The sequence below is a fragment of the Salmo salar genome, chromosome 28 (genome assembly GCF_965601325.2).
Source record: "Salmo salar chromosome 28, fSalSal1, whole genome shotgun sequence".
Classification (NCBI taxonomy): Eukaryota; Metazoa; Chordata; class Actinopteri; order Salmoniformes; family Salmonidae; genus Salmo; species Salmo salar.
The window spans coordinates 28,628,209-28,654,020 of record NC_138318.1 but is presented as its reverse complement, the minus strand read 5'-3'; the positions used below and the strand labels follow the sequence as shown (position 1 = coordinate 28,654,020).

Genomic DNA, 25,812 nt, shown 5'->3' with positions numbered 1-25,812 from the left:
AAAACACCAGCTTTGCGGCTGTTGGCTATCGCCGGTTAATGCTTGATCTAATTGAATCTAGGACAAATTAGGTTTACTTAGCATATACCTTCGGTAGGATTTTACCAATAGGATTTTGCTAATCTTCTACTGTGTACAGTACGTGCTTTGTTATAGCAACAAAACCCTCAAACAAAAGTAAAGCAGTATCACAATAGAAACACCTATTACAAACAACGTTATTGTAATAATTTTATTATCGCTGTATATATTTTCTTTACCAAAAAATAATGCTCAACCGCACACTTTACACAATAAAATAATGCTCTTTTAAAAAAGGAAATATGAACAACTCCACATGAGGAAATAATATACTTATTATTATTTAACACATTCAGTCGAAATGTTCTGAAAAACAAAATGTTCTGTCTCCCAACCCCGTACGTACACGGTACAGTTTAACTTGTAAGATGATAACCATCAAGTTCCACTGAAGAATAGTTACAGTACACCGTGCCATGCATTGTACTGCCATTTTCCATTGACTTAAGATTCTGTTTCAGTCTCACCCAAAAAGGTACCAGTTCAATTTTGCTTCCCTCAACATAAGAAATAATTACATACAAATATATATAAAAAAATAACATTTAAATTACAATTATATGTAAATAAACACTTCAAGCATGCATCTCCTGTAATTAACACGCTTTTATGTACATTACATATTCAAATAGAAGGATGATACACCGACTAAAGGAATTCTGTACAAAACAATCCAAACTTAATAAGTAATATTTCATATTATTAATAGTAATACTTAATATTTATCATAAAGGCTAGCAGCATAATATACCTGTAGATGGGACTGGACGTGCAGTGATGAATCTGAATGGGAGGTTGATTGACAAGAATAGTGTTTTAGTAACATGTGTTCATAGTGACCCAGCTCTGTGCACCTAGAGCAAAATACTGTAAATGCAATAACATCCAACCAGTAACCAACTCTACCTTTCATTTCTGTCTGAAGATGAACACTCTGCTGTGCATCGCTGCCTTCAACTGTCCTTCAGACAACAAACCCACCACAATACCACAAAGCGATTCCCAATTGCCAACGAACAGTTTAAGTATAGATGTAAGCCAAGCTGATTTAGAAACCAAATCTCAGAGGGACATGGTAAACAAGGACAGACTCATCAGCAGGGGTATTCACACACACACACACACACACACACACACACACACACACACACACACACACACACACACACACACACACACACACACACACACACACACACACACACACACACACACACACCATACCCCACCATACCATACCACACCACACCATACCATATCACACCACACCACACACACAAACACCATACCATACCCCACCATACCACACCACACCACACCATACCACACCACACCACACCACACCACACACACAAACACCATACCATACCCCACCATACCAGACCACACCACACCATACCACACCACACCACACCACACCACACACACAAACACCATACCATACCCCACCATACCACACCACACCACACCACACACACAAACACCATACCATACCCCACCACACCACACCATACCATATCACACCACACCACACCACACACACAAACACCATACCATACCCCACCATACCACACCACACCACACTATACCACACCACACACACAAACACCATACCACACCACACCACACCACACCACACCACACCATACCATATCACACCACACCACACCACACCACACACACAAACACCATACCATACCCCACCATACCACACCATACCACACCATACCACACCACACCACACCACACCATACCCCACCATACCACACCATACCACACTATACCACACTATACCACACCATACCATATCACACCACACCACACACACAAACACCATACCATACCCCACCATACCACACCATACCACACTATACCACACTATACCACACCATACCACACCATACCACACTATACCACACCACACCACACCATACCACACCATACCACACCACACCACACCATACCACACTATACCACACCACACCACACCACACCATACCACACCATACCACACCATACCACACCATACCACACTATACCACACCACACCACACCACACCACACCACACCATACCACACCATACCACACCACACCACACCATACCACACTATACCACACCACACCACACCATACCACACCACACCATACCACACTACACCACACCACACCACACCATACACAGTGATGATTCAGTCAGACAGCAGACATGGCTACTGGGGCTGACACACGTCCTGCGGTTGACTGGTTTTGTTTTCTTCAGGTTTTCTCTTCTTTCTGTCTCTCCGTCTGCCAGGAGCTTCAGAGTATCAACAACAAAGAGTTGAAAGGAGTTTGCAGGGGAAACAATAAGAGTTGTTGGCAGATAGAAATCTGAGTGTCCGTTAGTGGATCTGATGATCAAAGACATGGAAAACAAGTCTAGTTGGACATGGAGGATGGTACAACCTTCTGAAATAACAGTTCTGTCATAACAAAACTCAATAACCTTTTACAAAACAATACAAAATCCCAATAATAGAATCATCCCTGTCCGTCTTGTAGCACATGGGGAGACAGTTCAGAGAGCTATTGAAAGGTATTCAGTGCAACCCTTGTCTGGGACAAAGGGCAAGCCTTTCTGAGTCAGACCAGGGACTAGTGATAAGGAACCAAAAGGTAAAAACTAAGGGCTAGGGACTAGGGATAAGGTAGTGAGAGGTGAGCAGTGAGGGGGTGGTCCGGTACTAGGCAACGGTGTGGGTGATGAGGGGTGAGAAGGAGGGGTAAGGGGTGATGGCTAGGGTGTGAGGTAGGGAGTGTAGGGAGGAAAGGGTGAGGAGTGTGGAGGTAAATGGTGAAGGGTGAGTGGTGAGGAGTGTGGGGGTGAGGGGTGAGTGGTAAGGAGTGGGGGTGAGGGGTGAGTGGTAAGGAGTGGGGATGAGGGCTGTAGGGTGAGTGGTGAGGAGTATGGGGTGAAGGGTGAGGGTGAGGGGTAAAGGGTGAGGAGGAGTATGCTGAGGATTATCTGCGGCAGGCATAAGCATTGATGTTCTTGATGACATAGAAGCCGATGGTCATAGGGGGCATGGCTATCGTCCTCCCCGACCGCAGCGTCTGAGGCTTCAATTCCGGGAACGTCTCGTTGTCCACCATCAGCAACTTTTCTCCGTTCAACTGGACTGACCTGGGGGAGACAGGAGAGAGTGGAGTTGGAGAGACGAAGAGAGTGGAGTTGGAGAGACGAAGAGAGTGGAGTTGGAGAGACGAAGAGAGTGGAGTTGGAGAGACGAAGAGAGTGGAGTTGGAGAGACGAAGAGAGTGGAGTTGGAGAGAAGAAGAGAGTGGAATGAAAGATAAAAGAGAGGAGGGAGAGAGAGGAGAAGGATAGTTGAGAGAGGGCGAGAGAGGGAAGGGTGGGAGAGGAGAAAGGGTTTCACTTCTGCACAATGCTGGAGTGGTAGAGCAGCAGTCCTTCTGAGGCTGCATGTACAGTCATCTGAACACTAGGGGGAAGTAAAGTAACATAATGGCACCGTCCTGACGGAGGTTTTGTAACAGATGTGATTCTTCTTATCTAGATGAAAGAGTGGCTAGGTTGGGGTTTATTTTCTCTCAATTCCAGGCAAATCATGAATTGATCTGCACTATAATGGTTGAATTCCTAATCTAATACAACTAACTGGCAAGGAACTGATCACAAACTCATTAAAGTCTGTCTCAGAGAGCACTGAGAAGAGTTGCAACCCTTTGGAAGTGGGGATTAGACTAGATATTCTAAAATAAATAGCCCTACGAAATAACACAAACAAAATGCTTCACATAAATGTTACTTAGATTTTGCAACAATGCTGTATTTTTATGAGACTGACAGATTCCAATAGACGTTTTCCTGTCCCGTCGTCTGTGAGTGGAGGCCTGTAGTAAGTCAGCAGTACACTAGCTAACTGAACATGAATGCCAATGAATCCAATGCAATGTTTCAACGATTAACACGGTTATAAAGATTAAAGGGCAATTTTGTAAAATTTTCTCAGGGGTAAAACAAAACTTAGAGACGTATATACAGTACCAGTCAAAAGCTTGGACACACCTATTCGTTCAAGGGTTTTTCGTTATTTGTACTATTTTCAGCATTGTAGAATAATAGTGAAAACATCAAAACTATGAGATAACACATATGGAATCATGTTGTAGCCAAAAAGTGTTAAAATGATTTATTCAAAGTAGCCACCCTTTGACTTGATGACAGCTTTGCACACTCTTGGCATTCTCTCAACCAGCTTCATGAGGTAGTCGCCTGGAATGCATTTCAATTAACAGGTGTGCCGGAGAAGAAGGCTGACGTTTTACGTGTCCCTAACTGATTGTGTTTGTTTGTTTGCTTACTTGCGTTGTTTGTAACTTTTTTTAAAACTTATTTTGTGCATAATGTTGCCGTCTCTTATGACCGAAAAGAACTTCTGGTCATCAGGACTGTGATTACTCACCACGGACTGCCAGAATCCTTTTTTTCCTTTAACGAGTCTGACGGGCCCAACGCGAATGATATACTACTTTCTCGGGAACAGGCCAAGATCCCCATGAGTTGCGTGAAGAGAAGTTGGAGAAAAAGGGGCCAGAGGGTAGGCTGCCTTCTGGTAATTCGTAGGCGATCAAATAAACCCCCACTTCCTTCCATTCTGCTAGCAAACGTGCAATCTTTGGAGAATAAAATCGATGACCTACATACAGCTGGCTGGTGATACCATGTACTGGCGGGATAGAACATCGGCCTCTGGTAAGACAAGGGGCGCGGACTATGTATTTTTGTAAATAACACCTGGTGCACGATATCTAGGGAAGTCTTGAGCTATTACTCGCCTGAGGTAGAGTATCTCATGAAGCTGTAGACCACACTATCTACCGAGAGACTTTTCATCTGTAATTTTCATAGATGTTTACATACCACCACAAACTGAGGCTGGCACTAAGACAGCATTGACGGAGCTGTATTCCGCCATAAGCAAACAAAAAAACACTCATCCAGAGGCGGCACTACAAGTAGCCAGGACTTTAATGCAGGGAAACAAATCCGTTTTACCAAATTTCTTAAATATGCAACCAAAGGGAAAAAAAAACTCTGGACCACCTTTACTCCACACACAGAGACACATACAAAGCTCTCCCTTGCCCTCCATTTGGTAAATTTGACCATATTTCTATTCTCCTGATTCCTGTTTACAGGACTGTTTTGCTAGCACAGACGGGAATATGTTACAGGATTTCTCCAATGGCATTGAGGAGTACACCACATCAGTCATCAGCAAGTGCATTGATGTCATCATCCCCACAGTGACCATATTTTTACTTTACCTTTATTTAACTAGGCAAGTCAGTTAAGAACAAATTCTTATTTTCAATGACAGCCTAGGAACAGTGGGTTAACTGCCTTGTTCAGGGGCAGAATGACAGATTTGCACCTTGTCAGTACGGGGACTTGAACTTGCAACCTTTCAGTACAACGCTCTAACCACTAGGCTACGCTGTAGCCCCATATGTACAGTGGGGAGAAGAAGTATTTGATACACTGCCGATTTTGCAGGTTTTCCTACTTACAAAGCATGTAGAGGTCTGTAATTTGTATCATAGGTACACTTCAACTGTGAGAGACGGAATCTAAAAGAAAAATCCAGAAAATCACATTGTATGATTTTTAAGTAATTCATTTGCATTTTATTGCATGACATAAGTATTTGATACATCAGAAAAGCAGAACTTAATATTTGGTACAGAAACCTTTGTTTGCAATTACAGAGATCATACGTTTCCTGTAGTTCTTGACCATGTTTGCACACACTGCAGCAGGGATTTTGGCCCACTCCTCCATACAGACATTCTCCAGATCCTTCAGGTTTCGGGGCTGTCGCTGGGCAATACGGACTTTCAGCTCCCTCCAAAGATTTTCTATTGGGTTCAGGTCTGGAGACTGGCTAGGCCACTCCAGGACCTTGAGATGCTTCTTACGGAGCCACTCCTTAGTTGCCCTGGTTGTGTGTTTCGGGTCGTTGTCATGCTGGAAGACCCAGCCACGACCCATCTTCAATGCTCTTACTGAGGGAAGGAGGTTGTTGGCCAAGATCTCGCGATACATGGCCCCATCCATCCTCCCCTCAATACGGTGCAGTCGTCCTGTCCCCTTTGCAGAAAAGCATCCCCAAAGAATGATGTTTCCACCTCCATGCTTCACGGTTGGGATGGTGTTCTTGGGGTTGTACTCATCCTTCTTCTTCCTCCAAACACGGCGAGTGGAGTTTAGACCAAAAAGCTCTATTTTTGTCTCATCAGACCACATGACCTTCTCCCAATCCTCCTCTGGATCATCCAGATGGCCATTGGCAAACTTCAGATGGGCCTGGACATGCGCTGGCTTGAGCTGGGGGACCCTGCGTGCGCTGCAGGATTTTAATCCATGACGGCGTAGTGTGTTACTAATGGTTTTCTTTGAGACTGTGGTCCCAGCTCTCTTCAGGTCATTGACCAGGTCCTGCCGTGTAGTTCTGGGCTGATCCCTCACCTTCCTCACGATCATTGATGCCCCACGAGGTGAGATCTTGCATGGAGCCCCAGACTGAGGGTGATTGACCGTCATCTTGAACTTCTTCCATTTTCTAATAATTGCGGCAACAGTTGTTGCCTTCTCACCAAGCTGCTTGCCTATTGTCCTGTAGCCCATCCCAGCCTTGTGCAGGTCTACAATTTTATCCCTGATGTCCTTACACAGCTCTCTGGTCTTGGCCATTGTGGAGAGGTTGGAGTCTGTTTGATTGAGTGTGTGGACAGGTGTCTTTTATACAGGTAACGAGTTCAAACAGGTGCAGTTAATACAGGTAATGAGTGGAGAACAGGAGGGCTTCTTAAAGAAAAACTAACGGTCTGTGAGAGCCGGAATTCTTACTGGTTGGTAGGTGATCAAATACTTATGTCATGCAATAAAATGCAAATTAATTACTTACAAATCATACAAAGTGATTTTCTGGATCTTTGTTTTAGATTCCGTCTCTCACAGTTGAAGTGTACCTATGATAAAAATTACAGACCTCTACATGCTTTGTAAGTAGTAAAACCTGCAAAATCGGCAGTGTATCAAATACTTGTTCTCCCCACTGTACATACCCCATCAAGAAGCCATGGATTGTAGCCAACATCCGCACTGAGCTAAAGTCTAGAGCTGCCGCTTTCAAGGAGCGGGACTCTAACCCGGAAGCTTAGAAGAAAGCATCAATACAGGACTAAAATCAAATCACACTACACTGGCTCTGATGCTCGTCAGATGTGGCAGGGCTTGCAAACCATTACAGACTACAAAGGGAAGCGCTTCTATGCTCGCTTCGAGGCAAATAACACTGAAATATGCATGAGAGCACCAGCTGTTCCGGAAGACTGTGTGATTACGCTCTCTGCAGCCGATGTGAGTAAGACCTTTAAACAGGTCAACATTCACAAGGATGCAGGGCCAGACAGATTACCAGGATGTGTACTGCGAGCATGCACTGACCAACTGGCAAGTGTCTTCACTGACATTTTCATCCTCTCCCTGTCCGAGTCTGTAATAACAACATGTTTTAAGCAGACCACCATAGTGCCTGTGCCCAAAAACACTAAGGTAACCTGCCTAAATGACTACCAACCTGTAGCACTCACATCTGTAGCCATGAAGTGATTTGAAAGGCTGGTCATGGCTCACATCAACACCATTATCCCAGAAACCCTAGATCCACTTCAAATTGCAACCGTCCCAACAGATCCACAGATTATGCAATCTCTGTTGCACTCCACACTGCCCTTTTCCCACATGGACAAAAGGAACACCTATGTGAGAATGCTACTAATTGACTACAGCTCAAGGTTCAACACCATAGTGCCCTCAAAGCTCATCAATAAGCTAAGGACCCTGGGACTAAACACCTCCCTCTGCAACTGGATCCTGGACTTCCTGACGGGCTGCCCCCAGGTTGTAAGAGTAGGTAACAACACATAAGCCATGCTGATCCTCAACACGGGCCCCTCAGGGGTGCGTGCTCTGTCCCCTCCTGTACTGCATGTTCACTCATGACTGCACGGCCAGGCACGACTCCAACACCATCATTAAGTTTGCCGATGACACAACAGTGGTAGGCCTGATCACCGACAATGACGAGACAGCCTATAGGGAGGAGGTCAGAGACCTGGCAGTGTGATGCCAGGATAACAACCTCTCCCTCAACGTGATCAAGACAAAGGAGATGATTGTGGACTACAGGAAAAAGAGGACCGAGCACGCCCCCATTCTCATCGACGGGGCTGCAGTGGAGCAGGTTGAGTTCTTCATGTTCCTTGGTGTCCACATCACCAACAAACTAAAAGGTTTCAAGCACACCAAGACAGTCGTGAAGAGGGCACAACAAAACCTACTCCCCATCAGGAGACTGAAAAGATTTGGCATGGGTCCTCAGATCCTCAAAAGGTTCTACAGCTGCACCATCGAGAGCACCCTGATTTGTTGTGTCACTGCCTGGTATGGCAACTGCTCGGCCTCTGACCGCAAGGCACTACAGAGGGTGGTCCGAATGGCCCAGTACATCACTGGGGCCAAGTTTCCTGCCATCCAGGACCTCTATACCAGGCGGTGCCAGAGGAAAGCCCTAAAAATGGTCAAAGACTCCAGCCACCCTAGTCATAGACTGTTCTCTCTGCTATCGCATGGCAAGCGGTACCGGAGCGCCAAGTCTAGGTCCAAGAGGCTTCTAAACAGCTTCTACCCCCAAGCCATAAGACTTCTGAACATCTAATCAAATGGCTACCCAGACTATTGGCATTGCCCCCCTCTCTTTTACACAGCTCCTACTCTCTGTTGTTATCATCTATGCAGTCACTTTAATAACTCTACCTTCATATACGTTTTACCTCAACTAACCAGTGCACAATGACTCTGTAACGTACCCCTCTGTATATTGTCTCGCTATTGTTATTGTACTGCTGTTCTTTAATTACTTGTTACTTTTATTTCTTATTCTTATCCATATTTTTTAAAACTGCTTTGTTGGTTAGGGGCTCGTAAGTAAGCATTTCACTGTAAGGTACACCTGTGGTATTCTGCGCATGTGACTAATACAATTTTATTTGATTTTAAAAGATAATTTGTGGAATTTCTTTCCTTCTTAATGCATTTGAGCCAATCAATTGTGTTGTGACAAGGTAGGGGTGGTATACAGAAGATAGCCCTGTTCGGTAATAGTTCAAGTTCATGTTAAGGCAAGAACAGCTCAAATAAGCAAAGAGAAATGACAGTCCATCATTACTTTAAGACATGAAGGTCAGTCAATCCTGAACATTTCAAGTCCTTTGGAAGTTTCTTCAAGTGCAGTTGCAAAAACCATCAAGCGCTATGATGAAACTGGCTCTCATGAGGACCACCACAGGAAAGGAAGACCCAGAGTTACCTCTGCACTTCAGATTGCAGCCCAAATAAATGCTTCACAGAGTCCAAGTAACATACACATTTCAACATCAACTGTTCAAAGGAGACTGTGTGAATCAGGCCTTCATGGTCAAATTCCTGCAAAGAAACCACTACTAAAGGACACAAGAGACTTGCTTGGGCCAAGAAACACAAGCAATGGACATTAGACTGGTGGAAATCTCTCCTTTAGTCTGATGAGTCCAAATGTGAGATTTTTGGTTCTAACAGCCATGTCTTTGTGGGATGCAGAGCAGGTGAACGGATGATCTCTGTACGTGTGGTTTCCACCGTGAAGCATGGAGGAGGATGTGTGATGGTGTGGGGGTGCTTTCCTGGTGAAACTGTCTGTATTTTATTTAGAATCCAAGGCTCACTTAACCAGCATGGCTACAACATCATTCTGCAGCGATATGCCATTCCATCTGGTTTGCGCTTAGCGGGACTATCATTTGTTTTTCAACAATGACCAACAATTTGTTTTTCAACAAGGACAATGACCCCAAACACACCTCCAGGCTGTATAAGGGCTATTTGACCCAGAAGGAGAGTGATGGACTGCTGCATCAGATGACCTGGCCTCCCCAATCACCTGACCTCAACCCAATTGAGATGGTTTGGGATGAGTAGGGCCGCAGAGTGAAGAAAAAGCAGCAAACAAGTGCTCAGCATACAGTTGAAGTCGGAAGTTTACATACACTTAGGTTGGAGTCATTAAAACTCGTTTTTCAACCAATCCACACATTTCTGGTTAACAAACTATAGTTTTGGCAAGTCGGGTCGGACATATACATTATGCATGACACAAGTCATTTTTCCAACAATTGTTTACAGACAGATTATTTCACTTAAAATTCACTGTATCACAATTCCAGTCGGTCAGAAGTTTACATACACTAAGTTGACTGTGCCTTTAAACAGCTTGGAAAATTCCAGAAAATTATGTTATGGCTTTAGAAGCATTTGTTAGGCTAATTGACATAATTTGAGTTAATTGGAGGTGTACCTGTGGATGTATTTCAAGGCCTACCTTCAAACTCAGTGCCTCTTTGCTTGACATCATGGGAAAATCAAAAGAAATCAGCCAAGACCTCAGAAAAAAATTGTAGACCTCCACAAGTCTGGTTCATCCTTGGGAGCAATTTCCAAATTCCTGAAGGTATCACGTTCATCTGTACCAACAATAGTACGCAAGTATAAACACCATGGGACCACACAGCCGCTCAGGAAGGAGACGCATTCTGTCTCCTAGAGATGAACGTACTTTGGTGCGAAAAGTGCAAATCAATCACAGAACAACAGCAATGGACATTGTGAAGATGCTTGAGGAAATAGGTACAAAAGTATCTATACCCACAGTAAAACGAGTCCTGTATCGACATAACCTGAAAGGCCGCTCAGCAAGGAAGAAGCCACTGCTCCAAAACCATCATAAAAAAGCCAGACTATGGTTTGCAACTGCACATGGGGACAAAGATCGTACTTTTTGGAGAAATGTCCTCTAGTCTGATGAAACAATAATAGAACAGTTTGGCCATAATGACCATCGATATGTTTGGAGGAAAAAGGGGAATGCTTGCAAGCCGAAGAACACTATCCCAACCGTGAAGCACGGGGGTGGCAGCATCATGTTGTGAGGGTGCTTTGCTGCAGGAGGGACTGCTCCACTTCACAAAATAGATGGCATCATGAGGACAGAAAATATGGAAATATTGAAGCAATCTCCAGACATCAGTCAGGAAGTTAAAGCGCTATGATGGTCGCAAATGGGTCTTCAAATGGACAATGACCCCAAGCATACTTCCAAAGTTGTGGCAAAATGGCTTAAGGGCAACATAGTCAAGGTATTGAAGTGGCCATCACAAAGCCCTGACCTCAATCCCATAGACAATTTGTGGGCAGAACTGAAAAAGCATTTGCGAGCACGGAGGCCTACAAACCTGACTCGGTTACACCAGCTCTGTCAGGAGGAATGGGCCAAAATTCACACAACTTATTGTGGGAAGCTTGTGGAAGGCTACCCCAAACATTTGACCCAAGTTAAACAATTTAAAGGCAATGCTATCAAATACTAATTGAGTGTATGTAAACTTCTGACCCACTAGGAATGTGATGAAAGAAATAAAAGCTGAAATAAATCATTCTCTCTACTATTATTCTGACATTTCATATTCTTAAAATAAAGTGCTGATCCTAACTGACCTAAGACAGGGAATTTGTACGAGGATTAAACGTCAGGAATTGTGAAAAACTGAGTTTAAATGTATTTGGCTATGTAAACTTCTGACTTCAACTGTATGTGGGAACTCCTTCAAGACTGTTGGAAAATCATTCCTCACGAAGCTGGTTGAATGCTTTGTTTAACACTTTTTTGTTACTACATGTTTCCATACGTGTTATTTAATCGTTTTGATGTCTTCACTATTATTCTACAAAGTAGAATATAGTAAACATAAAGAAAACCCCTTGAATGTGTAGGTGTTCCCAAACTTTTGACTGGTACTGTATATATGGTTCAGGCAACACCTAACTATCAACCCACACCTCCAACTTTGCTTTCTTTTGAAAATGAAGGGTGAACTCTCTCTCTCTCTCGGCTCGGGGTGCTAATGTGTGTAAAACAGCAGGCTTCAGAACCCCAATGTTGATCTTCACTAACGCCTTTCACAGGATTTATGTTAGCTAGTTCAAAGCACTGGGGAGCAGGGAAGTGGAATGAGAGAGAAACAGAGATGAAGAGAGAAAAACAGAGAGCAAGAGAGAGATAGGAAGGGGGAGTAGAAGGAGACAGAAAGAAAGAAAATAGGGGAAAAGTCTAAATATCCTTTTTATATCATGTAAATTAAATGACACTTCCATATGCTGTTCCTTCAGCAGCTCCTGGCAACAGATTGTATCTCTCTCTCTCTGTGTGTGTGTGTGTGTGTGTGTGTGTGTGTGTGTGTGTGTGTGTGTGTGTGTGTGTGTGTGTGTGTGTGTGTGTGTGTGTGTGTGTGTGTGTGTGTGTGTGTGTGGACCCTTCAAGTCAACAAGTTTCACCTGACTTTCACTCCAACACTGTTAGACTACAGCATGGGTATTCAGCGGGTGGTTGCAGCGGGTCAGAAATGTACACTGAATAAAAAAATAAACACAACATGTAAAGTGTTGGTCCCATGTTTAATGAGCTGAAATTAAAGATCCCAGAAATGTTCCATACGCACAAAAAGCTTATTTCTCTCAAATGTCGTGCACAAACATTGGTTTACATCCCTGTTAGTGAGCACTTCTCTTTTGCCAAGATAATCCATCCACCTGACAGGTGTGGCATATCAAGAAGCTGATTAAACTGCATGATCATTACACAGGTGCACCTTGTGCTTGGGACAATAAAAGGCCACTCTAAAATGTGCAGTTTTGTCACACAACACAATGCCACAGATGTCTTACGTTTTGAGGGGGCATGCAATTGGCATGCTGACTGCAGGAATGTTCACCAGAGCTGTTGCCAGAGAATTTAATGTTCATTTATCTACCATAAGCCGCCTCCAACTTCGTTTTAAAGAATTTGGCAGTAAGTCCAACCGGCCTCATAACCGCAGACCAAGTGCAACCACGCCAGAATAAATTCATGTTGAATTACATACCTACAGCAGAAAATAAGATAATATCTTCTTTCTGATGATGTCAACTTTATTTAACAACTCCAAATATTGAGTAAATTACTGGAGTATCTGACATAGGCTTAGAAAAAGCGCCCTTGACTAGGCTATCAGTGCGTCATGTGCCGCCGGCTGCTGGTAAGCTTTCTTGACATGGACATACATTTTTGCATACACATGGTTAACCTTTGTTTAACTGCTCGGCAATTAGCGAAAATGTGTTTGGAGTTACCTTTTCTGGCTAATAGGCTACATTAGAGTTTACACTTCTTCTTCCAATTATAATGTGGGGAGGAAAAAATAATGAAAAACTATCTACCAAATCTATTAATTTTAAAATGTTGATTACTTCTCCTTGCCATTACCATTCACATGATAATAAGATAAGACATATCATGATGGAGGATGGAGGTCCCTGGAGGATGGAGGTCCCTGGGTCGCCGGTTTGCCTGGGAGGGGGTCCCTGGGCAATAAAGGTTGAAGACCCCTGGACTATAGTAACAATCACAGAGACCCTTATTCAAGTCCAATTCTTCCATATTCCATACAAAACGTGAGTTGTTTTGCGAAAAAGCTATATTTACAAGGATGCATTAAACCCTGTAGATTCAGTCCTACCAGGAACAGTATGACATTCCATTACACTTCTTGATTAGCTGTAAATCTGGGACCACTGTTTAACCCTGGGAGTTAGTATAACATTACCTAACATTTCATTTTTCATGCATATGTATAGTTGAGTGGTATCACTCCTAGCATTGAGCACACACCAGACCCTGGTAGGTCAGGGGTTTCAACCCTATGGCCACCTTTCCTGTTTCATACTGTCTAAATAAAGTAATACAAAATAAGAAAGGAGGGTGGAATTATACTGTGATAATGACCTGATTGAGACCATAAGCCCCAAAGTGGAAAGAAGAATTAGAGAGCACCTCATTTGCTGATTTACCAGATTTATTGAGACTGAAATGTAATGGCAAACGTAAAGTCATTTTGGGGTATTCGATAGTTAGCCTCAATTTGAACTAATCCTTGAACTTTCTGCACCCTTTGTAACATTTCACTGGTTCATTTCACTGTATTGAGGCGGCAGATAGCCTAGAGGTTATGAGCATTGGGCCAGTAACCGAAAGGTTGCTGGTTTGAATCCCTGAGCTGACTAAGTTAAAAATCTGTTGATGTGCCCTTGAGCAAGGCATTTAACCCTGATTGCTCTGGATAAGAGTGCCTGCTAAATCACCAACATGTTAAATCTTCAGAATGCAAAGCCGTTAAACACATTAATACCTACATCAATTTCCTGTGGCCAGACCTATGTATAGGGCTGGCTGTTGCATTGTAGTCATATTTATAGACATCTGGAATTGCTCAAACAATAATAAAAGTCCCCACTGCTCTACCTATGCTGAGTGAAAGCAGTAAGACCACCAGTTGGAGTCTAGAACAGAGCCGGCGTTCCCCTCCGCTGCTTACGGTTCTATTAACAACCACTATAATCTCTTGTAACACCCCCAACACATCCTCATCATTAACCTGTTATTACTGCAAACACACACACACTCATTAGGCCGTTATTGCAGGATCAGCCTTGAGTCTGAATAACAGGCTGAGCTTAGGCTGGAGAGGTCAAGAGAGGGATGGATTACTGCCAGACAGACAGACAGACAGAGAGGAGGGGAAGGAGAGAGCAATGTGGGGAAACGATTGCAGCAGAGTTAGTGAAAAGGACTGGGGGCATTACTGCCTGGAAAACAGTGGGAGACAAGGAGAGGAGACAAAAAAATAAGGATGGATGTGTAGAGATGTCAGGAACGGAGAGAGAAACGAGCAAGAGAAAAGGGGTGAACGTGGACAGAAGGAGGGCAGCAGTGCTACTGGTATGGAATGGTAACAGTGAGGTAGAAGACAGAGGAAAGGGGTGCCTGGAGTGTAAGGCTGTGCAGTCATTAGCGGTTCTGGGGGGGAGCCAGGGGGGGCCAGTGCCCCTATGACAACAATTTTGGACCCCCTTGTGGCCCCCCTAAATGTGGAGTATGAAATAATTTTTACATAACTAATGCCTGCAATGCAGTGAAGGAAACGATATGACAACAATAACGTCTAATGTAACTGGCCCCTCTAACAGTACAACTGGCCCCAGCTTGGCCCCCCCAGTTGAAATGGTCTAGAATCACCACTGTGTGCAGGGCTACTGGAACTGATAGAATAGCGAATCTTCCCAGAGGGCTCTGGGGGTGCAGACCAGATCAGACCAGAACCACCCCCTCTAGGAAGGCCTTTGGTACCAGCAGATGTTTCTTATCACGACCCACACCGTTCACTTTTCAATTTCAATAAACAAGGACAAACTTATTGTGCTAATCTGATTTTATTGCCAATTGTCAACCCTGGAGGTTTGATGTTTGATGTCTCTTTGCTGTGTGTGTACGTCATGACTGTCTGCTTCCCACTCCTGAACATTTGCTCCTACTGTAAATGCATCCAACGGTAAACAACATAGCATATTCCCTCTGTAGAAATACTAAAGCCTGGCAAAAATCTCACCATTTGGAGAAAAATTCTACCTTTTGAGACCTTTTAATATTTTTCTTGGAAATAATAAAATATGAATCTTTAGAACCTGGCTAAAAAGACCCTGAAGTCTACATACCATCCACTATACTGTAGAGCAGGGATCATCAACTAGATTCAGCAGCGGGACGATTTGTTTCTTGAGCGGAGGGTCGGGGGGCCGAGACATAATTACAAATAATTTGTAGATTGCAAATTGACTCCAATAAACCCAAACAGATATAATATTTGACTAAAACACATTAATTTCAAATCTTGCTTACATTTGTATACAATCTATTATGCGTGGGAATACTTGGGAGCAGTTTTCCAAAAATGAAAATCCCTTGTAGCTGATTTCCTGGTGTTTTTATAGTCTTTTATGTCCAACAATGACAATTCTAAAATGTTTATAATAATAATTATATGGGCAACCCTGCTGTGTAGTATCTAGACAACTATGGTCCTGGAGGGCTGCAGGGTTATGCAGGTTTTTGCTTCATTCCAGCACTAAGTATCTACAGTATGGAGGCCTTATCAAGGGTTTATGAAGTCTTGAGCCTTTAAAGATGTGGTTTATTTAAAGTGGAACCAAAAATGTTTCAGTAGAGATGCACGTTTCCCTGACAGAGATTCCAAATCCTATCTTCCAATCTTCCCTATTAAAGGACAACCCCCCCCCCCCCCCTCAGTTCCTATGCTTCCTGGCTGATGTTTTGGTCACTTTTGAATGCTGGCGGTGCTTTCACTCTAGTGGTAGCATGAGACGGAGTCTACAACCCACACAAGTGGCTCAGGTAGTGCAGCTCATCCAGGATGGCACATCAATGCGAGCTGTGGATAGAAGGTTTGCTGTGTCTGTCAGCGTAGTGTCCAGAGCATGGAGGCGCTACCAGGAGACAGGCCAGTACATCAGGAGACGTGGAGGAGGCCGTAGGAGGGCAACAACCCAGCAGCAGGACCGCTACCTCCGCCTTTGTGCAAGGAGGAGCAGGAGAAGCACTGCCAGAGCCCTGCAAAATGACCTCCAGCAGGCCACAAATGTGCATGTGTCTGCTCAAACGGTCAGAAACAGACTCCATGAGGGTGGTATGAGGGCCCGACATCCACAGGTGGGGGTTGTGCTTACAGCCCAACACCGTGCAGGACGTTTGGCATTTGCCAGAGAACACCAAGATTGGCAAATTCGCCACTGGCACCCTGTGCTCTTCACAGATGAAAGCAGGTTCACACTGAGCACGTGACAGACGTGACAGAGTCTGGAGACGCCGTGGAGAATGTTCTGCTGCCTGCAACATCCTCCAGCATGACCGGTTTGGAGGTGGGTCAGTCATGGTGTGGGGTGGCATTTCTTTGGGGGGCCGCACAGCCCTCCATGGGCTCGCCAGAGGTAGCCTGACTGCCATTAGGTACCGAGATGAGATCCTCAGACCCCTTGTGAGAACATATGCTGGTGCGGTTGGTCCTGGGTTCCTCCTAATGCAAGACAATGCTAGACCTCATGTGGCTGGAGTATGTCAGCAGTTCCTGCAAGAGGAAGGCATTGATGCTTTGGACTGGCCCACCCGTTCCCCAGACCTGAATCCAATTGAGCACATCTGGGACATAATGTCTTGCTCCATCCACCAACGCCACGTTGCACCACAGACTGTCCAGGAGTTGATGGATGCTTTAGTCCAGGTCTGGGAGGAGATCCCTCAGGAGACCATCCGCCACCTCATCAGGAGCATGCCCAGGCGTTGTAGGGAGGTCATACAGGCACGTGGAGGCCACACACACTACTGAGCCTCATTTTGACTTGTTTTAAGGACATTACATCAAAGTTGGATCAGCCTGTAGTGTGGTTTTCCACTTAAATTTTGAGTGTGACTCCAAATCCAGACCTCCATGGGTTGATAAATTGGATTTCCATTGATTATTTTTGTGTTATTTTGTTGTCAGCACATTCAACTATGTAAAGAAAAAAGTATTTAATAAGATTATTTCTTTCATTCAGATCTAGGATGTGTTGTTTAAGTGTTCCCTTTATTTTTTTGAGCAGTACATATACAGTATAGAGCCTATTGTACAAAGAAAAAAATATAAATGACGGGTCAACATCTAAATATTGCTCCCAGCTTTCATCAAAGCTCAGAACCTGTATATTCTTCAAACCAAATAAAATCGAATTGTATTTGTCACATGCAAGTGCAGACCTTACCTTGAAATGCTTACTTACAAGCCCTTAACCAACGATGCAGTTCAAGAAATATAGTTATATTTAATAGATAAACTAAAGTAAAACATTTTTAAATAAGTAACACAATAAAATAACAATAATGATGCTATATACAGGGGGTACCGTTACCGAGTCAATGTGCAGGGGTACATGTTAGTCGAGGTAATTTGTACATGTAGGTAGGGGTAAAGTGACTATGCATAGATAATGAAAAGCGAGTTGCAGCAGTGTACAAAACCAATGGGGGGAGGGGAGGGGACAAAATAAATAGTCCAGTGGCCATTTGATTATTTGTTCAGCAGTCCTATGACTTGGGGATAGAAGCTGTTAAGGAGCTTTTTGGACCTAGACTTGGTGCTCCGATAATGATTGCCGTGCGGTAGCAGAGAGAACAGTCTGACTTAGGTGACTGGAGTCTTTGACAATTCTCTGGGCCTTCCTCTGACACCGCTTAGTATATAGGTCCTGGATGGCAGGAAACTTGGCCCCTATTATTTACTGGGCCATACGCACCATCCTCTGTAGGCTTTACGGTCGGTGCTGGGGCGGTATGCGAATTGGAGTGGGTCTAGGGTTTCTGGGATGATTGTGTTGATGTGAGCCTTAACCAGCCTTTCAAAGCACTTCATGGCTGCCAACGTAGTCATTTGGGCAGGTTACCTTTGCTTTCTTGGGCACAGGGGCTATAGTGGTCTATTTGAAACATGTCGGTATTACAGACTCGGTCAGGGAGAGGTTGAAAATATCAGTGAAGACACTTGCCAGTTGGTCAGCGCATGTTCTGAGTACACGTCCTGGTAATCCATCTGGCCCCACTGCCTTGTGAATGTTGACTTGTTTAAATGTCTTGCTCACATCTGCTACGGAGAGCGTGATCACACTGTCGTCCAGAACAGCTGGTGATATCTTGCATGCTTCAGTGTTGCTTGCCTCAAAGCGATCATAAAAGGCATTTGCCCGTCTGGTAGGCTCGCGTCACTGGGCGGCTCACGGCTGGGTTTCCATTTTTAGTCCGTAATACTTTGCAAGTCCTTCCACATCCGACGAGCGTCAGAGCCGGTGTAGTAGGATTCAGTCTTAGTCCTGCATTGATGCTTTGCCTTTTTGATTGTTCGTCTGAAGAATAGCGGGATTTCTTATAAGCGTCTGGATTAGTGTCCCACTCCTTGAAAGCTGCAGCTCTAGCCTTTAGCTCGGTGCGGATGTTGCCTGTAATCCATGGCATCTGGTTGGGATATGTACGTACGGTAACTGTGGGAACGACTTCGTCGATACACTTAGTGATGAAGCCGGTGATGGTGGAGGTATACTCCTCAATGCAATTGGATGAATCCTGGAACACATTCCAGTCTGTGCTAGCAAAACAGTCCTGTAGCATAGCATCCACGTCATCTGACCACTTCCGTATTGAGCGAGCCACTGGTACTTCCTGCTTTAGTTTTTGCCTTGTAAGCAAGAATCAGGAAGATAGAATTATGGTCAGATTTGCCAAATGGAGGGCGAGGGAGAGCTTTGTATGCGTCTCTTTGTGTGGAGTAAAGGTCCTGTACAGAGAATTTTTTCTCAAGAAGCACATGAAGCAACCAATTAGCAGCATGTGACATGCTGGTAGAAATTAGGTAAAATGGATTTAAGTTTGCCTTCATTTAAAGTCCTTGGCCACTAGGAGTGCCGCTTCTGGATGAGCATTTTCTTGTTTGCTTATGGCCTTATCAAATCAAATCATATATTATTGGTCACATACACATGGTTAGCAGATGTTAACGTGAGTGTAGTGAAATGCTTGTGCTTATAGTTCCGACCATGCAGTAATATCTAACAAGTAATCTAACAATTTCTCAACAACTACCTTTTACACACAAGTGTAAAGGAATGAATAAGAATATGTATATATAAATATATGGATGAGCGATGGCCGAACGGCATAGGCAAGATGCAGTAGATGGTATAGAGTACAGTATATACATTTGAGATGAGTAATGTAGGGTATGTAAACATTATATAAAGTGCCATTGTTTAAAGTGACTAGTGATACATTTATTACATCCAATCCTTAATTATTAAAGTGGCGAGAGATTTAAGTCAGTATGTTGGCAGCAGCCACTCAATGTTAGTGGTGGCTGTTTAACAGGCCTTGAGATAGAAGCTGTTTTTCAGTGTCTCAGTCCCAGCTTTGATGCACCTGTACTGACCTCGCATTATGGATGGAAGTGGGGTGAACAGGCAGTGGCTCGGGTGGTTGTTGTCCTTCATGATCTTTTTGGCTTTCCCGTGACATCGGGTGGTGTAGGTGTCCTGAAGTGCAGGTAGTTTGCCCCCGGTGATGCGTTGTGCAGACCTCACTACCCTCTGGAGAGCCTTACAGGTTGTGGGCGGAGCAGCCGTACTAGGCGGTGATACAGCCCGACAGGATGCTTTCGATTGTGCATCTGTAAAAGTTTGTGAGTGTTTTTGGTGACAAGCCAAATTTCTTCAGCCTCCTGAGGTTGAAGAGGCGCTGTTGCGCATTCTTCACCACGCTGTCTGTTTGGGTGGACCATTTCAGTTTGTCCGTGATGTGTACACAGAGGAACTTAAACCTTTCCACCTTCTCCACTACTGTCCCGTCGATGTGGATCGGGGGGTGCTCCCTCTACTGTTTCCTGAAGTCCACGATCATCTCCTTTGTTTTGTTGACATTGAGTGAGAGGTTATTTACCTGACACCACACTCCAAGGGCCCTCACCTCCTCCCTGTAGGCCGTCTCATCGTTGTTGGTAATCAAGCCATTCCACTGTAGTGTCGTCTGCAAACTTGATGATTGAGTTGGAGGCGTGCATGGCCACCCAGTCATGGGTGAACAGGGAGTACAGGAGAGGGCTGAGAACGCACCCTTCTGGTTGAGGATCAGCGGGGTGGAGATGTTGTTTCCTACCCTCACCACCTGGGGGCATCCCATCAGAAAGTCCAGGACCCAGTTGCACAGGGTGGGGTCGCGACCCAGGGTCGCTAGCTTAATGAGGGTACTACGGTGTTAAATGCTGAGCTGTAGTCGATGAACAGCATTCTTACATAGGTATTCCTCTTGTCCAGATGGGATAGGGCAGTGTGCAGTGTGATTGCGTCGTCTGTGGACCTATTGGGGCGGTAAGCAAATTAGAGTGGGTCTAGGGTATCAGGTAGGGTGGAGGTGATATGATCCTTGACTAGTCTCTCAAAGCACTTCATGATGACGGAAGTTAGTGCTACGGGGCGATAGTCGTTTAGCTCAGTTACCTTAGCTTTCTTGGGAACAGGAACAATGGTGTCCCTCTTGAAGCATGTGGGAACAGCAGGCTGGGATAGGGATTGATTTAATATGTCCGTAAACACACCAGCCAGCTGGTCTGCACATGCTCTGAGGACGCGGCTATGGATGCCGTCTGGGCCGGCAGCCTTGCGAGGGTTAACACGTTTAAATGTTTTACTCACGTTGGCTGCGGTGAAGGAGAGCCCGCAGGTTTTGGTAGCGGGCCGTATCGGTGGCATTGTATTGTCCTCAAAGGGAGCAAAGAAGTTGTTTAGTTTGTCTGGGAGGAAGACATCGGGGTCTGCGACGGGGCTGGTTTTCTTTTTGTAGTCTGTGATTGACTGTAGACCCTGCCACATACCTCTCGTGTCTGAGCCGTTGAATTGCGACTCTACTTTGTCTCTATACTGACGCTTAGCTTGTTTGATTGCCTTGCAGAGGGAATAGCTACACTGTTTGTATTCGGTCATGTTTCCGGTCGCCTTGCCCTGATTAAAAGCAGTGGTTTGGCTTTCAGTTTTGCGCGAATGCTGCCATCAATCCACGGTTTCTGGTTGGGGAAGGTTTTAATAGTTGCCGTGGGTACAACATCACTGATGCACTTCCTAACAAACTCGCTCACCGAATCAGCGTATACATCAATGTTGTTGTTCGACGCTATCCGGAACATATCCCAGTCCATGTGATCGAAGCAATCTTGAAGCATGGAATCAGATTGGTCGGACCAGCGTTGAACAGACCTGAGCACAGGCGTTTCCTGTTTTAGTTTCTGTCTATAGGCTGGGAGCAACAAAATGGAGTCGTGGTCAGATTTGCCGAAAGGAGGGCGAGGGAGGGCTTTGTATGCATCGCGGAAGTTAGACTAACAATGATCCAGAATTTTGCCAGCCCGGGTCGTGCATTCGATATCCTGATAAAATTTAGGGAGCCTTGTTTTCAGATTAGCCTTGTTAAAATTATACAGCTTGTTAAATGTGGTAGTAGTGCCAGCATTGGTTTGTGGTCATAAATAGATGGCTATGAAGAATATAGATGAAAACTGTCTTGGTAGATTGTGTCGTCTATTGTTTTTCATGAGGTACTCTACCTCAAACGAGCAATACCTAGAGACTTCCTTAATATAAGACGTTGCTCACCAGCTGTTATTGACAAATAGACATACACCACCACCCCTCATCTTACCGGACGTAGCTGTTCTGTCCGGCCGATGCACGGAACATTCAACACACTCTCAAACAGCTAACTCCACGCTCTCACGGCACAGGCTGAGCACCTGAGACATGAAACGAACTACCCCATCTCACAGTAGGCTCAATAGGCAATTAGTCTGGAGATGCTGCTGGTAGTGTGTTGGCGAGATGCTGGGCAAAATATTGACTTGCCTAGTTAAATAAAGGTCAAATAAAATGTTTTTAAAAAAAATGCATGAGCAAAAAATACTCATAATAACTTTACACAGAGTAGGCTACTGAAACAGACAGTGATGTGGCACTCAGTGGTGAGGCTGGGTCAGGCTGCAATGCATGCAGGAGGAAGCAGAGGAGACAGAGGTCAGTACTGTGGTTCCCAAACTTGGGGTCGGGGGCATAACATTACAATTGTACAGCTAACAGGCTGTGTGTTCTTTGTAGATGGACTGAGGTGAATGAAGCTACAGCAGACAAGGTGATAATGGCTGGGGTCTTTTTAGCTGTTCTCCAAGTAGAATTTGAAAGAGTTTTGTATTGTATAGAAATGCAGTAAATGAGCTTCATGAGTTTCCTTGGGGGAAACACCTAAATATTGGCTGGTGCTACACATGATCCCTGAGACAGCGAGAGATATAGAGATAAATATATAGATATGGAAGGAGAAAGGAGGAGAGAAAGGGAGAGAGAGAAGGAGAGAGAGAGAGTAAGGAGAAAGGAGTGAGAGAGAGAGAAAGAGAGAAAGAGAGAGAGTGCATATGTGTGAGTGTGTATCAGACCCCTACTATGCACTGACCTGGCGTGTAGTCCGTCTGTTCCGTAGGGCTGCAGCAGGTACTGATGGACAGTCTTGTTACGTAAGGTTCCCGCCAGCTTGATTTTCTTTCTCGACCGATGCAGGTTGATGATATAGATCGTTATGGACCCTCTCACGTAGTTATGACTGGAAGGCAGAGAAGAGAAGCATTCTAAATTAAAAAGCGAGTAAAGGTAAACACAAATATTGGTTTTCATGGTCTTCTTGTTTTTCTTCTAATTTCATGAATCAGTCCCAAAACACTAAGCATCACCCCCCCCCCCCCCCCCCACTGCAGAGACTACCTTTTGTTGCTTTCTCACTCCCTTTTTCTCACTATGTCTATCTAGATCTGTAAGGTGCTCTATAGTGTCTTCCTCTGCCAAGCACAATAGAAACTTCAATAACTGAACAGGAGAACAGACATGTTAAAAACAGAGTAAAGCCTCTACCGGACAATTTAATAACAGGATCAAAACACTCTCGTGAAACCAAATCAAATGTGTTCCAAGCATTCCATAAACTCACTGTAATATATTATTTATCGTTATAAGAATCCTAAATCTATTATTTATGTCCAGATAAAACTGTATTTTGTGTTATTCTTCCATTGCCCTCTTAGCCCTTTTTCTAGATATTTACAGTACATTTCATAATACTGTGGTATATGCCCAGATTGAAGGGATCTAATATGTTTTGATATGCTCAAGACCTAAGACCTGTAGTCTCTGCTCACATCACATTAGGGATCAATTGGAGGGTGTGAAAGTGTGGGACTGACCTCCTAGAATTACACAGACAACACTGCATGTCTTGAGAGTGCTGGGGAGAGGATTTAGGGAATATTGGCCAAAGATAAGAAAAACATGATAACATGTAATAAACTGCATAATGTGAAGGCTGGATCAACACAACTGGAGTGGTACCATATGTTTCAGGGTGTGTGTGTGCACCATAGGTTTCAGAGGACCACATTGTTAAGGGTCAGGGTTGGGCTTTGTCAGACCGGTCGATTAGCGATCCTTCTCTGATTAGAAATCTCTCCATCTCTCACGGCTTCAGGTTTTTGTTCATTCTCTGTTTCTACACCTCATCGTACACAAAGGAAATGCTAAGCAGACCCACAGAGAGCCGATTCAAGTGACTTGAAAAATGCAAACATAGACACATGGACAGAGAACAGATTAGAATCAGGGTTGGTCACGTCTGTAAACAGAAAGCAACGTCTGTCTGTCTTTGTGTCAGACAGTGTAATCGGTCAGCCCTGGAGTATTTCTTCTGCTCAACTATTGAAGCCTTATGCCAAACATTGCTCAGGGCTGGGATGTATCAGACAGAAAGAGATGGAGTGTTAGATTAGATGGAGAGATGGAGAGAGGGATAAAGACAGTCCAGGATTTCAAAATGATGAGATTCTGAGGCATTAGAAGCAGGAACGTAAACAACCTTTCACGTTGTTTGATGCTGGAGCATTGGTTTAGAGTGAAACAGACCATGTTAACCACTAAATGTCTGGAAAGCTAGAAACTGCTAACTGGCTAGAAGAATACAGTACCCAAAAGAGTGCTGAAACCGTTAACAGGCTAACTGGCTAACTTGGCTAACTGGCTAGAAGAATACAATACCCTTGGTAGCAAAAGAGTACTTAACCTGCTAACTGGCGAGAAGAATACAATACCCTTGATAGCAAAATCATACTGAAACTGCAAACTGGTTAAAAGAGGATGAATGTTGAGATCCAGATATAAGTGCCGTGCCAGGGGCTAAAGGCTCCCATCATAAAAGGCGTCCTATCCTTCCAGGTGCCAGATGGAAAGCATTGGATGACAACTATTTCAGATCTCTGCCGATCTGTCAACAGGCCACACCATGGGTAACAGATCAGATGTGAGGTGTGTCTGTATCAGTAGATGCCTAGAGTGTATCATTACGCTACTGCTCTCTACACCACACCTGCAACTGAGATGGAATAGAACAGAGACACATCCAATGGCCTTGACCTGAGGATAGAGATCAAAGAAAATGTTCACCAGCAAAGATGGAAGACTGATAAATGCTTATAGGTGTTTATTGTATATTCAATAAAAATATAGAACATAGTTATTACATATAGATAATGTAGTGTGCGGAGCCAGGTGAACAGATGTAACTGAGCCGTGTGTGTATAGGTGGGACGGAGGGCAGTAAGTCTAGCCTGTTGCTGAAAGCTCTGCTGCTGACCTGTTACACATCACATTTGGCTGGGTTAAATGATAACCTTGAACAGGGGAAACAGGGGGACGGTGCTGCTCTTTATCTATTCTGGGACAGACGTACCTATTGGATCTCCATCTCCCCTCACACCCCCCCAAAACTCCCTTCAACCAATCCGAGCTGAGATAAAGGACTGTCGCCGCGTCTTTGACGAAGAGAAGAGTCCCTCACACAGCTGATAAATGATACCTGTTAAGTTTTATGGCCTGGCCGCTCTGAAAGACTGAGTAGTCTGGATGACGGTTATTTATGAGCTGACCAGGCAGAATTGTGGCAGGCTGGGTAATTAATGTGATTTATCATGGCTAGAGTGGCTTATTAATGGGCTATAGTGCAGGAGAGACTAGACACAGTGACTAGACA

General features: G+C 44.4%; 1 protein-coding gene across 1 annotated transcript in view; it reads right to left on the bottom strand.

Moving 5' to 3' along the window:
- Positions 1–235: 235 nt before the first annotated feature.
- Positions 236–25,812, bottom strand: part of LOC106589707 (inactive heparanase-2) — a 330,244-nt gene continuing 304,667 nt past the window's right edge. The window contains exons 10-11 of the mRNA XM_045710127.2: positions 23,197–23,343; positions 236–3,245 (exon numbers count right to left, since the gene is read on the bottom strand). Of these exons, the coding sequence (XP_045566083.1) occupies positions 3,083–3,245; positions 23,197–23,343 (310 nt within the window). The 3' untranslated portion in view covers positions 236–3,082. The remainder of the gene's footprint in view (positions 3,246–23,196; positions 23,344–25,812) is intronic.